The following is a 14,148-nucleotide window of genomic DNA, read 5'->3' as shown; positions in this document are numbered from 1 at the left end:
ATGATGGTAGCCATCATAATTGTTTCAAGAAGTAGGAACTGACCAAATTATCTCGCAAATGCAACACAAACACACAAGGTATGCTCCTCATATCAGCTGCCAAGAGGCAGACAAAATTCCACAGTGAAGCCGTTCAGTTCGAGCTTCCACAAAAAGTTACCATAATTCACAGGGAATTTTAACTCGCTTTCTTACACTGTAGTGCATTAGCAGACATATGAACAAAAAGAAGCACTTAAGTTACTGAACATGATCTCTTACCTCCACAAACTGCACTTCAATGGCGTTGTCCCTGAGAGGTCCATAAGACTGCCTCAGAGTGTGGTACAGTGTGATTCCATTTCCCCTAATGATAACGTCTGCAGCTTGCACAGGCCTTGAGGATGCTTGATACCTAAAAGTGTATTTTAGGTGACCTCCATAGCTGTTCACCTGAAAGCAAAAAGTGTGGAATATGAACTCTGCACATGAAATAATGTGCGAAGAACTACAAATAATAATTGCACAACTTTTTCATTTAATTTCATTTTATTACCTTAAAGATTACTAAAAGGGGTATTACTTAAGGCGGCAATAATAAAAATACATAGTCACAATGACAGGAAACTTCAAGTTTTCAACAAATTGACTGCAAAAAGTGATGACAGTGACGTTTTCTAGAAGGCTGTTCCCGTCTGCAACTGTACAAGGAAAAAATGAATTTGAAAATGCCATGGTGCATGAACATGGACGTGCAACTTGTAGCTGATGGCTGGTGCGATGAGATGTGCGTGCAGGGGGAAGAATATAAAGTGTAATGCACATGAGGCTGTGAAGATAAACTGCTAGTGTGATGATGGGGCAATAACAAAGATATCAGTATGCTTCTTTTAAGGAGGAAACGCTAACGTCATAAGAATATGATGAATGAATAAAACGAGTGGCGAGATTTTGAGGAGCTTCGAAAGCAAAGGCCTCAGTATGCCTTTTCATTCTCCTGTTTTCCTTTCATCGCAACTGAATAAAATTTCAACAGATCACGCAGTCAATACAACAATGTCACTTGCCTGGTTTCCAAGAAATTCTGCGGGCAGGCTCCAGTAGTAGTGAACAGGTGCTTCGGACGTTTTCACTTGACTGTCTATCCTGAACTCATGATTAGCGGGGTTAGAACGCACGGCATTTTGGTTAGGCCTGAACTTCTCGGTGACGTCCATGTAGCTTCCATCAGGAAGAATGCTCATGGTAGCAACAGAAACTTCATTTGCTAATGGGATCTGGAAATGACAAAAAAAGAAAAAGAGAGGGGACGGGGTGGTATGATGAAGCATTTTTCAGTATTATGCTTGGAGCAGCTGACTGTCTCCTTCAACACTCTCACATGGCACTTATAAAGGCTAGGAGAGAAGTACTGATCTGTAAGACTCCATTTTAATGCATAACTAAGGACTGTACTTTCCAAGAAATTATGCATTTCAGGCAGAATTGTGTTAGCATCCATATACTCATTATTTGATACCACTGTCTTTAAAAAAATAAACACTAGAACGATGGGAAAATGACCAATTTAACCTCATTTGCAAGAACATGATGTGAGGGAGAGTCTGAAACCTTAGGGGAAATTTAATAGAAATATTTTCATGATTGTAATGCAATCTCAAATTGTTGAGGCCAGATATAACAGAGGCCGCCACCACAAAAAAAAAAAAACATATAGCATGCTAAAATATGATATGAATGGATATTTCCACATTATTTAAATGGAAATGCTTTAGATGCCTGTGCCACAATCATTGAAGCAGGGCCTTTAATGTGTTAATGAAGACAATTTCCCATGAAGCAGCAGCCTCCATCCCCTTTTGGCACTGCTATTTGGCATTTTACATTGGCCAGTTGTACATTCGCTTGTCCTTTTTTGCTCTCACTACTCAAATTCCTCCAGTGCTTTCTCTTTCTCATTGGCCCACACCACCTCCTTTCAACATCCATGGCCACCTTCATTGCACTTGACTGCCGTGCTCTTCATTCTAAGATCAATGAAAAGCTGGCTTCTCCTGGCAGCTTGTAGCCTGGTCACAAAGGCTGCCATAGCTACCTTCAAGACGATTTCGAATGTAGTGCAAAGTGCATTCTGAAGCATTATTTGATGTCTTCCACAATACTGCGGATTCCTTATTCTTGGTTCGTGAAATTTAAAATTTTCAAAGCAGAAATTTAGCAGCCTTATGCGTAACTTGTGCCACACACACAGTCATCTGAACAGGGGCCTTTTAAATGCATCCCTGTTGCCCAAATGGCACCTTGTCCCATAGAGAAATTACTGGCAGTAAAAGTTGGTTTGGTTGGTTTGTTTGTGGGGTTAAACGTCCCAAAGTGACTCATGCTATGAGAGACGCCGTAGTGGAGGACTCTGGAAATTTCGACCACCTGGGGTTCTTTAACGTGCACTGACATCGCACAGCACACGGGCGCCTTGCTTTTCGCCTCCATCGAAAAGCTGCCGCCGAGGCCGGGATTCGATCCCGCACCCTTGGGAACAGTAGTCGAGCGCCGTAACCACTGCGCCACCCCGGCGGGGTGGCAGTAAAAGTAAAACGATGTGAAAAAGCACAAATAAAATAGCCATAAGGCAAAAAGAGGTGACGATACAAGTTAGCTACACTGATTAGATCCACATTAAGTACAGTATAATCTTGTGCTTATTGAGGGGCAAGGCTCCAACAGATTGGCAGCGGCCTGCTACAGCAGGTGCTCAGAAAAACATTCACTGCCAAAGAGGCACAATTTTCTTCTGCCCACCCCACCATGCCCTTTGCTGGCTTCCTTCTCTTAAAGACCCTACTGGCCTTGGACGCTTGTGCTGCTGTCATTCTGCCCAGCCTGTTTTATCTAGCACAGCAGGAAATATAGTACCATCCAGTTAACCACACACACACTTCAGTGTCGTCGTCTCTCTACAGTCTTTCAATTATTCTTCGTCACGTGACCCCCCTGCTTGGAAGCACAGTCCCCGGTGCTTGCTACTGCGGGAACAGGGAAGAGAGCTGGTAAGGCTCGAGATGGGTAACAAGATTCAATCAACAGAAGTTTAGCGCAGCTCCTGAATGACACATCACAATCCCATGCAGTTTAATTGTCTTGCACAAGATCAACTCTGTGCATATTGTACATGCGTAAAAAAAGTGCCCTTTCACAACCTCTGCCACTGGGAAAACAATGAACATGCATAAAAAAATATGACATCCTTAGATGCAAGCTTCACCAGATTATATCACAAAGCACACAATATACAAAAAGTGCATCATAGTCACAAACATGCTCCAACAGCATGTGCAGGATTACTCACAGTTATCTTGTTCAAGCTGCTGCTGTGGCATGTTTGAGAAACACCAAAGCAGAAACAGCGAAGACATTCAGAGCTAGACTGGGCCTTGTCATTGAACAGTGGCGGATGGCAGACGCCTTTGTCTGAAAGTGAACAAGGTAGGTGTCAACTGAACACGAGCTACGTTTGGAAGCTTTTGGTACACTAATCCTCACATGAGAACAGCAATGAAATGCAAGTCGAAGTTCATTTGCTCTCAGACAAATTAAGCCTTAACATATATAGCCACATTTTTACAGAAGTTAAACAGGAAGCCAGATTTTTAAAACCCAAAACTTAGGCCAACGTATGTACTTAAAATAAGTTTTCAATCTTGCACACAAGCTTAGCAAGCAGCTAAGTTCTAATCATGAGTTACTCAATTACATCTTTCGTATAAAAGCCTAGGTATGTTCAGTGATTACAGCATGCTAGACATTTACATTATCATCTAGCTCAGTAATCACTTAACCATCAGCTGTACACTATTACAATTTTAGAAAGAAACTATTAGGGAAACACCAATAGCTACTATAGCAGGTTACAGCAGAACTAAACTGCTAAATTTCTCTGTAGTGATGAAACACAAGCAAGTTACACAACATACCAAGTTAGGCTACATAGCATAATGGTTACATACTGTTGTGCCAGTTGCCAGTTTGCAAACATATGTTTAGTGAACTTATCCAGTTACTTTCAGTGCACTGCGAATTATAGCAGGTAACTGTACTGTACATGAGTACAACAAAGACTATTTTTTTATTTTTTATTATTGATACCTCAAGTGCCTCAATATGGGACTTTACACGAGGGGTGGGCTTGTGTACGGCGATAAAATGGTGATAGGCTAGTGTTATACATGGCTATGATGAGACAGCTTCCTCAATAGCAGCCTTGAAGCGTACAGGATCACACCGGATCATCTTAAGATGGCACCTTGAGTTTTACTTATGTTATCAAGGTATGAATAAACCATATTTTTTTTTCTGCCAACTTGCGATGAAGTTGGGTCAAAGCGGTGGCCGCACACGAGCAAAGGAGAACATGGCTGTTAACTTGGATAAAAAGGGACAAAAATGGTGTCTCGCATGTTTCTGAGGTGTTGCCTCTTAAGTAACGTTCATATGCTGCATCATTTTTTTTTTTCGCTAGCTACAGACTGCAATGGCCTTCCCCACGATTTCACTGCAACCAGATGCCCATCCACGTTCTCAAACTGTACAACACATACTATTTAATACTAAAAGCTTTTGTACAACACATACTACTTCATTTTATTTCTGCACAAAAGCTTATTTATCTTTTGCCAAGTTTATATTTACCAAGTTTTATGCGTAATTTTGGCCTAAAAGTGCCAAATAAAAAAAGAACTGCAAAATAAGTGGCAGACTCCTACTTTTGACAACAAGGATGGCATCTGGAGTGGCCAAGACACTCTGCTTGCTGTTGATTGCCTCACACGACCATGCTCCTTGGTCTGACTGCCGCACATCGCGGATGGTGACTACACCAAAACCACCCTCGCTTGTGGTCGTCACCCTGGGCATGGGTGGAATGTGACCCCAGTTGAGGCGCCAGTTGATGAGTGGCACTGGGTTGCCAATGGCACGGCAAGTGATGTTGACAGTCTCTCCTTCCATGGCGTTAACAACCTCTGGTGGTGACTGTGTGATAGTTGGCGGTGCTACAGGTGCAGAAAAAAAAGAAAGAATGAAATATGCTCAAAGGTTCACACACAAATTTCTAACAGGTGTTATAAAGATTTGAGGAATTTGAAGAAAAGCAGCACAAGCTTTGTGCGAATGCAGCACTTCTGGCTATTTGTTGCAGTATCAGCTGAACCATTATGAACTATAAGCATAGGTGACAAATGATGAGCATTTCCTTCCCAGTGAAGGCACAACAAAAATTAAGACTAAATGCACAAGCTTGCACAAGAACACGCTTAATGATATCAACAGGAAGGCAGTACTTGTGATCAGCACTGCCTTAGAAGACAAGGCACTATGTACAGCAATGTCCTTACGAAACATTTACCAGGCAGAAAAAAAGATCAACCACCCTTTAGAGGTCTACAACCTAATCATCAATTTAATGCAAATTCAAAAAGAATAAAGGCAGCTAATGAATGTTCATTCAGGCAGTGCAGCTATCAGACTGAAGGCAATAACTCACAGCATCCAATTTCATCAGACTTGTCTTGGCAGTCAAACTCTCCATCACAGTGAAAACTCTTTGGAATGCATTGGTCTCCAGAGAGACACTGATACTCTCCCATCCGGCATGGCGATCCTGGAATATTCTCACCTAGAAAAGAAAACCATGCAATTCACATATATTCAGTATATTGTGCAAGTAAACAAGCTGTACTCAACAATTCTGGCAATATCAACGAACTATCATCAAGAATTCAAACGAATTTCACTCACGGCAGTTTCTCTCATCCGTGCCATCTCCACAGTCATCGTCCCCATCGCACAAGTAAACCTTGAGGATGCACTTCTTGTTATCACATTGCATTTCATTTGGTTCACAGAGAGAGGGTTGAGCTGGAACAAAATAAGCCTATTACTTCACGCTTCTGGCCACAGCATCTAGATTTTGGTAGCTAGAAGACCTGAAGTGCGTACTGTCAACATCAAATGAAACACGAGCAGGATAACAAGAACCCAAGCATAATACTTCATAGAAAAATTAGAGATGATTCATTTACACTTCCACGCAGCAGTCTTCTCATTGAAGTGAAAACAAAGTATGCTAGTGTTCAGTCTCCCTCAACTCAGCTGCTTGTTCCCACTGCAATAGTTTTGCTTAAATTTCATTTGATGCCAATAGTCTTGAGAGCTGGGTTCACATCTTTACAGATCAGTTCAGTTCAGTCGTTCAGTCCTGTCCGACTCTTCATGACCCTATGGACCATAACACGCCACGCTTTCCGGTCTCTATCTTCCTAACATCACATAACTTCATCTTCAGCGCCTCGAGGATGCCATCTAACCACTGCGTTCGCTGCCTACCCCTTCTCTGGTGACCCTCAACCTTTCCCAACATCAAATCTTTCTCCAGCGACTCCTCTCTTCTCATCAGATGACCAAAGTAGGTGAGCTTTAACTTTAGAATTTGACCTTCCAATGAGCAAACAGGGTTTATGGTCGACAATATCGACTGATTTGATCTTCTGGCAGTCCAAGGAACTCTGAAGAGTCTCTGCCAGCACCACAATTCAAACGCGTCAATTCTTCGGCGGTCAGCCTTCTTCACAGTCTAACTCTCGCATCAATACAGATAGTCAAATACAAATAAGGACATCATAGCAGAGGACTCCAGAAATTTCGATCGCCTAGGGTTCTTTAACATGCGCTGACATCACACAATGAATGGGTGCTTTGCTTCCTTGAGATCAGCAGACGAGTGTCCTCAGCATTGAGCTACTGCAGTAGGGCATTCCTGCTATTTTTGTTGCTAATTGCGTGCACCCTGCATAAGGCATGCATTCCTCAAAGTTTCATTAGTGCATTTCAAAAAAGTGCATTCACCATGAAATAAAACAAGACATATTAATGTCTCAGTTAAGTCAACTTAGTTGTTTATACAATGCATATGAAATCAACAAAGTTGCTTGAAGATTATCTGAAATGTAGGGTGCTACGTACCACAGTTGTTTTCATCAGAGCCGTCATCACAGTCATAGTCCCCATCACAGACGTACTTCCGCGGAACGCATTTTCCGTTTTGACAGGTAGCTTCATCATGTTTGCAAGCTCCTAGTGGCCGTTCCGGTTTTGGAGTTGGCGGAGTATCTGCGCAAGAAAAGTAACACCCAATCATGTCTCTCTCCAATATGTTATACAACTTTCCGATCAGCAAGCTGAAGCAAATTTTTTTAAGAAGATGGTCTTCAGTAATCAAAGTACAGGAACACTAACCTGGTACCTAAGAGTAGCGATCTGAAGAAAGGCACACTATATTTTTCTGCATGAAAAATGCTGTGCAAGAATTTCATGCGAAGAACAGTTGTTTTTTTTCTCTCCTTAATAGACCAAAATGGTTTGGCAGATCTACAGAAGCAACTCCTGTTTCCTGAGCTGTTCTTTTTAAATATCTCTTGGTATGTAAGGTCCCTCCAATATGAAAAAGAAAGTGAGCAGTCAATTAATTATTATACTTTTCTAGTTTCCTTAGTTTTTCTCTTGGCCTACAATATCCAAAACCAGTTTTGGACTTCAGCAGAGAAACATTTTAGTGCAAATTCATTGTTCACTTTCATGTTTGAAGGACCTCTACTTTAACCTGAAGAACAGGATAAATGCCATTTCTTAAGTAAATGTTTGCAAACTAATTATTGACATATTTTCTAAGAGCCAGAAACTTTCCTTTAGTAGCCTTATGCTTTGCATAAGCAGGAAAAAAAATGTGCTCACCAAGACGAGCCAGTCCAGGTACAAGTAAGAAAAAAAAGAGAGCAGTTAATAAGTATGGCATGTTAACTTCGTTAGGCCACCACAAACACTGGGCATGCAGTGAACCAAGTAAATGCAAGGTAAACGTGCTACTCCCAAGAGTGTTCAAAGGCATCATGAACAGATTCATGCAGTGCCATTTCCCTCTATAGATTGCCACAACCTCAAGAATTGACCACTCGCCAAAAATTTGCCATGCAATGATTCATGCAGTTTCTGACACTACTTCTGACTTCGCCATGCATACACAAGGTAACTCGCATGGTTGAAGAGCTCAAGTGATGAGCATTGAAAATGACCCAGTTGTTTTGTGACAAGCTTATGACATGCATCAAGTCTGAGTGGTCGCATGCTGCTGGTATCTCTTCTTTCTATCCCACTGTTACATGTGGAAGCCAGAAGCATTGACATCATGACTGTGTATTTACACATTTCTTTGGAGTACTACTGCAAACTCTTGTTTACTTGCAAGCATACAATAATGAAACCAGTTTTTCCAAAAATAATGGTAGCTAGAGAGAAAGGTTTGGACAAGTGAACCTGATGCTACCTGCATTGAGTGTGTTCATCACAGCAGGTCAATGACTGCAGATTGGCAATTTAAAAAGATGCTTGTGAAGTACTAGATAGCTGCATAGCTAAATGAAAACTGGCTCAACTCTACATTATTGCATCTACAGGGCATTTTACTTTTGATTTCAGACAAAAACAGCTTGACCTCTATGTAACCAGCATTTACCAACAAGCCCATTCCATGTTTCATGTGCAGTGTAGACAGCTTTAGAAGCTGCTTTGTAGTTTTATTGCTAGTTAAAATTCATCTATGGAGAAGAGAAAAGAGTGGAGAGAAACCCCAAGCCTAAATATACTCATTGTCAACACTAACTGTTTGATATAAGAGTCTCAGGATGTTGAAAAGCTAGGCTTTTGATGTTAAGGCAGTGTCAGCTTGTGTGGCAAGCACACACAAGCAACATGTGAAGGTAACGCCACAACTAGTAAAAAATGCTCAAATAACATGGTTTACAATGAGTACCATTTATTACAACATGCAAAGACATACATGCAGCACAGCTCAATGCATATGTGTAAGTACCTTCATAGGTATTTGGATCGATTTTTGGTAGGAAGTCTCCATAGTAGGGTTCAGCTGAGGCATTAATTCAATAAAGAAGATGCCACCATGTTAAAAAATGATCTATAATGCAGCAAACCTCCATGCACCAACACATACATTATCATTAGTGAAGCTCCAAAAGCACAATTTAGATGGTAGTACTGCATACCTCTATGGTTGAAGACAAAGCCATCCAAGTACAAGCATACAAACAATTTATTTTAATGTGACCTAGTATTACAAGTTGAGTAAATGACTAGCAGCAATGTCAATGCCAATATATGAAGAATAAGGGTCGTGAAAACAAATGCCAGTACAAAGTCAAGAGTCATTTTTGTTGCTATTAAACAATAACAGTCCCAGAATCACAATAGTATCAACACAAGGATCAATTTTTCTTTAATATGTACCGGCTCTGTACGGCTTCAAGCAAAAATTTGTACAGGGCACTGTGCAGCAGCAAAAGTGCCAGAACCTCATTTCAGTTAATAAGCAGTTCAATGTGGAGGTTTCACATAACGCCTCTGAAATAAAGCATCAGCCTGCACATAATTCAAAAACACTTTCTGACAGCACAAACGTGCGCAAACCACGACTACCGTCCGCAGGTTACACTCCTTAACGTTGCCAGAAAGCGCCATGTACTCAATGCCCAATACATTTAGGACTTCTCACCTTGGCACACACAACCATTCAGACCACTCAAACAATGGAATGCTTCATAAGAATGATAGGAACTTTCACATATACGTATAAAAAGGCCACACATTTGGTCTGGCACAAGCTTGACGCACATCCAATAAAACCACAACCACTGTAATAAGCTTTTTAAAGGGCAATACATAGAGTGTACAACCTACAACGGCACCTGACGTCAACAAGCACTGAGTAATCCCTATAGGTTTATATTTGGCACATGGCTGGCCCAAAGGTTGCAGTTGCATAGGTAGACTCAAGCCATCCACAGAGTATCACGAAATGGCACATACACTGTCAACACCCCTGCAAGCCCATTCTATGGTAACTGACAGGGGGTGCAAAGCTCTACAGAAGCGAAAAAAAGGCAGCCTGTGGTAGCGTGCACTAGAATCCCTTACATGCATTCAAGGTAAACTGGTCTAAAAACCAGCGGCTGTCAAAACAGGCAACAGTGTAGGCACCGAAGCCTTAATAACTAATTGTGATGACAGTGTGCAACGTCCTCTTTGAAGAGTTTCAAGGACCCAGGCTAAGGGTAGCAAGAAACCCCTACAGATCAGCTGCACAATTCAGCTCAGCTACCAGAAAGGGTCAAGCGGCATAGCGATGACCTTGTCTCGTAAGACTCCATGGGCTTCACAGATTTGCACGCATGCAGCAGGCATTGTTATATAAGGTGAAACACTGCACATATATAAAGGTGTGAACAACTGCACATTAGTCATAGCCAACCTTGGGCTGGTATGAAACATGCTAACAGAAGAATGGCTTCGATGCAGACAGCTACGATGATTGAAGTACTCACAAAGGATATCAGCACCACATACAGCACTGCCTAATAATGTCAAAGAAAAAGGTAGCCTGCATTTTCTTCACCTTTTACCGCTATAAAGAGGATTGGACATCTCAGATTAGCCACTAGTTTGAGGTTAGAGGAGGGAGGTGCTTGTAATAACAATGGCAACAAAAAAAGCCAAGGGATCAAGGAAGCAGCTGTAACCCAGGCAGCCAGTTTCACAAACGGGGCCAGCATATCAATGCACACGTGGTGAAGGGGCACAGTAATCGGGATATTTACATGGCTGCACGGTGAGGTAAGCAGCCTTCTGAGCCCCTGACGTCGAGCCTGGGACACCCACAGCCTTGCAGAGGTAAACGCCACCATGGTCAGGCTGCACGTTGGGCATGGTCAGCCTGCCACGGGCATCGGTCGACTGGGGGGGCAGTGGGCTGTCATCTGGCCGGGTCCACTTCACCTGGGAGCGCCTGGCACCCTCATCCCGGCAACGGAACACCACCTCCTGGCCTGCAAGCACAGGGCCAAAGCAAGCATGAGCATGCACAGCCACCTTTAAAGAGACTGAAGTGAGCAAATTGGGTCTAGTTGGCTTGCCAACGAATCTGAAAGCTGTGATAAATAGCACTAAGGAATGCACAGACATTGCAAGGTGACAGTGCAAGCAGCACTGAAAAACCATTGCATGTTCTATCATTCATAGCGGCTTCAATCGAGATGTGGCTATTGTGGCTGGGGTTCAATTTCGTGACTCAGGGCTCTACAGCCAAATGCCATAGACAGCCGTCGAGGTGAGGTAGTTTTACACTGTGGTGGTGTCAGGCTGTTATAACAGCTATGCACATTCCTCTCTCGTATCTATGTGCTTCCTCCGCTGTACGAACATGCCGAACAGTTGCATCCTGATGGGGCCAGTTGTGAAGAAGCACCATTGATACTGCGTCAAAATGTATAGTGAGTGTATATATTTCTTTTATTTTTACCTACTCTTTTCTTTCACCCTATCACTCACCTCTTTGATTTCCTCTACCTTCTCCTCGCTATCCCTTTATTTCCGCCGCCCCAGTTCAGGTGCTTCAGATATAAGATAGCAGATACCGGGGCTGGCAAACATCTTTTCTTTCCTTTTGTACATACAATAAATAACCACTACAACAACAACAACATGGGGCACTTCAGAGTTGAGCCATTCTTATTTTTCCTTTGTGCTCACTGTCAGGAATGTCACTAGAAACTGCAAAAAATAGTAACTGACACTTGGCTTTAACCTCAGATGTATAGGAAAACATATTACAGGCATTGGTTAGAAAAAAATTACTGACATGCAAACGGCTTTTGGCAGCTCTCTAGGGTTATTTGAAGATTATCTTTAGACAGTTTTAGCACTTTTCTTGGTCCCTTCAAGGCCGTATAACTATTGATACCTTCATAACTTTTAAATGCTTGCCTAGTTATGTAGAAATACTGTACACATGGCTTCCAAAATTAGAAGCACATGCAAGCAAAAGGCTGAATGTTAAGATATTTCATCACACATGTACTCCATGAAATTTGAAGAAAGGTTTACTGATCCAGAAATATCTGCCAAGTAGAATGAATTCCTGGGCATTTCCCTTCCCAAGCCACCTCCAGCTGAGCGAACTTCATTGCAGAGTAGGCAAATCAGCAGCAGACAGTGCACCTCCAGAAATTCAGTTGAATATGAGACACTGTATATATGTACCCTCCTTGGATAAAAACGGGTGGAGTGCTGTACTCCCCATCAAAGTAGAGATAAGAAAATTACAAGTATGTAGCAACGTAGCGAGTTGACAATTGGCAGTCATTTTCTTGAAGTTCCCTGCAAACAGTTGCAGCAGTCGGAAACCACCTAAATAGTACTGAAGACAATATTCACCTTGTCGAATTGTCTGCCTCTCTGGGTATACCCTGATGTTCACACCGGCATCAGGAGCTGCAAAAGATGAAAAGAAAGCGAATGCAAGTTAAGGGTTGCTTTGTCTAAGCCATCAACATGAAGGCCACTTTTACTGTTGGTGCCTACCACAGTCTGCTTCATCAGAAAAGTCCGTACAGTCAAAGCGACCATCACAGCGCTGGGATCGTTCAATGCACTGTGCATTGGCACATACATATTGTCCAGGCTGGCATGTCCCTGAAAGAAAAAATTTCTTTGGAGCACTGCAATTTTCTCTCCTCACGAGTGAACCTGGAAAGGTACACATAAATACACTTTGCCACAGAAAAAAGGAAAAGGTACATTAAGAGATACTCTAGCTAAAATCTGAACAACAGCTTTCTTGATAAATTGATATAAAGTCCTGCACATATCAATGCTGAAGAAATAAAGCAAGCAGGTAGCACAAGGTTTCTGATTTTTTTTCACCTGGATGCCTCGGGAACAGAATCTCTTCCTTGAACATAAACCACAGGTGCTGTCAGTACTATAACATTTTGTGAAGCAAGCTAACCTGTAAACAAGACTGATTTACTGCATTAATGAAAACCAGTGCATTTGCATGTTTCTACTCAAGGCAAAGGCATCAAAAGATATCAGAGAGGAATGTGTACGACAGTGCTAGTTTAGATTAGAGCGGTAGTAAGCAAGGAAGCTGCCCCTGCTTGTGGACAGAGGCAGAAGGGGAGAGGTTGAAGTCCACATCTCTGTTCGCAGCAATTGCTTTGATAGTTCTCAATTTTAGTCAGAATATAAAATCTGTTAACCCTTAGGCCACAAAAGAAATTAGAATAGCATTATGACAGAAGCATGGGTCTTGAAGCCAGAGCATGTTACTGCGCCACGCACAAGGCCTGTGCATGGGCATCTTATGGAGTGGTTACGTTTACGGCTTCGGCTTGAGATGCAGTTTAGGTTCATCACTGGGTTTGCAGACCAGCAAAACAGATACGCGATGACCAAATGAGCTATGTGCCACTGTCAACAATTCGTTTCGGGCTGCGTTCTAGAACTGGCACTTTGTCCTCAGGTGTTGTAAGGACACGTGAAAGGGACAAACCCCGTTTTGCAGATCTGCTGCTGCTCTTGCCTTTGTTCTGCAAGCAGAGATGTTGCTTTTTGCCTGAGGTGTCTTGACTTGCCATTATATTCAACAGCTGATTTTACTTCTCTAGCCACTTTACAGTACTTCATGACAGCACCCAGTACCAAGCCCACTGTATTGTCAAGACTTTACACTGAACAAAATTATCCGGAATGAAAATACTATTTGTTTAGGAAATAAAGTACACTATGACTGACCCTCCATTATTTAATGACTAGTTATGCTTTACGGGTATGGCAAATTATTCTGATAGGAGGAAACAAACAATTTGAGACATTTAACTGAAACAAAATGCAGCTATGAAGTGAAAACTACCTGTATTGATATTCAAACCAATTTGAAAATTAGCTTTGCTTCTTAAAACCTGATGTTCGTACACCTATTCAAACCAATTTGAAAATTAGCTTTGCCCTTCAAAACCTGATGTCCGTGCACTTACATATTAAGAGTTTCATATTGCTAAACAAAAAAATTATAACAAGCTACAACGAGAATCTCCAGGCACATTGACACCGGTGGTATCACAACTGCATATTGCATAGCCAAGTCTACTAACCAACATACAGCAAAAAGCTAAAAAAAAAAAAAAGTGAAAAGAAAAGCAACTGCACAAGCAGTATAGAACATAAGCAAATAAAAAACGCTGCATATATAAACTCGAAAGGCTCAGT

General features: G+C 41.9%; 1 protein-coding gene across 38 annotated transcripts in view; it reads right to left on the bottom strand.

The window, feature by feature from the left end:
* trol (terribly reduced optic lobes) overlaps positions 1 to 14,148 on the bottom strand; it is a 331,282-nt gene that overhangs the window by 88,323 nt on the left and 228,811 nt on the right. For 37 of the 38 annotated variants that reach the window (XM_084599338.1, XM_084599340.1, XM_084599355.1 and 34 more), the window contains 10 exons: positions 12,460 to 12,570; positions 12,313 to 12,369; positions 10,698 to 10,925; positions 6,997 to 7,143; positions 5,773 to 5,892; positions 5,519 to 5,650; positions 4,740 to 5,027; positions 3,326 to 3,447; positions 1,047 to 1,256; positions 262 to 432 (listed from right to left, as the gene is read on the bottom strand). In XM_084599338.1, coding sequence (XP_084455464.1) covers positions 262 to 432; positions 1,047 to 1,256; positions 3,326 to 3,447; positions 4,740 to 5,027; positions 5,519 to 5,650; positions 5,773 to 5,892; positions 6,997 to 7,143; positions 10,698 to 10,925; positions 12,313 to 12,369; positions 12,460 to 12,570 — 1,586 coding nt within the window. The remainder of the gene's footprint in view (positions 1 to 261; positions 433 to 1,046; positions 1,257 to 3,325; positions 3,448 to 4,739; positions 5,028 to 5,518; positions 5,651 to 5,772; positions 5,893 to 6,996; positions 7,144 to 10,697; positions 10,926 to 12,312; positions 12,370 to 12,459; positions 12,571 to 14,148) is intronic. The other variant, XM_084599342.1, reaches the window with a different exon arrangement.

The sequence above is a fragment of the Amblyomma maculatum genome, chromosome 3, assembly GCF_055883805.1.
Source record: "Amblyomma maculatum isolate TAMU_Amacu chromosome 3, ASM5588380v1, whole genome shotgun sequence".
Classification (NCBI taxonomy): Eukaryota; Metazoa; Arthropoda; class Arachnida; order Ixodida; family Ixodidae; genus Amblyomma; species Amblyomma maculatum.
The sequence above is the reverse complement of the archived record's forward strand: the minus strand, read 5'-3'. Positions and strand labels throughout refer to the sequence as shown.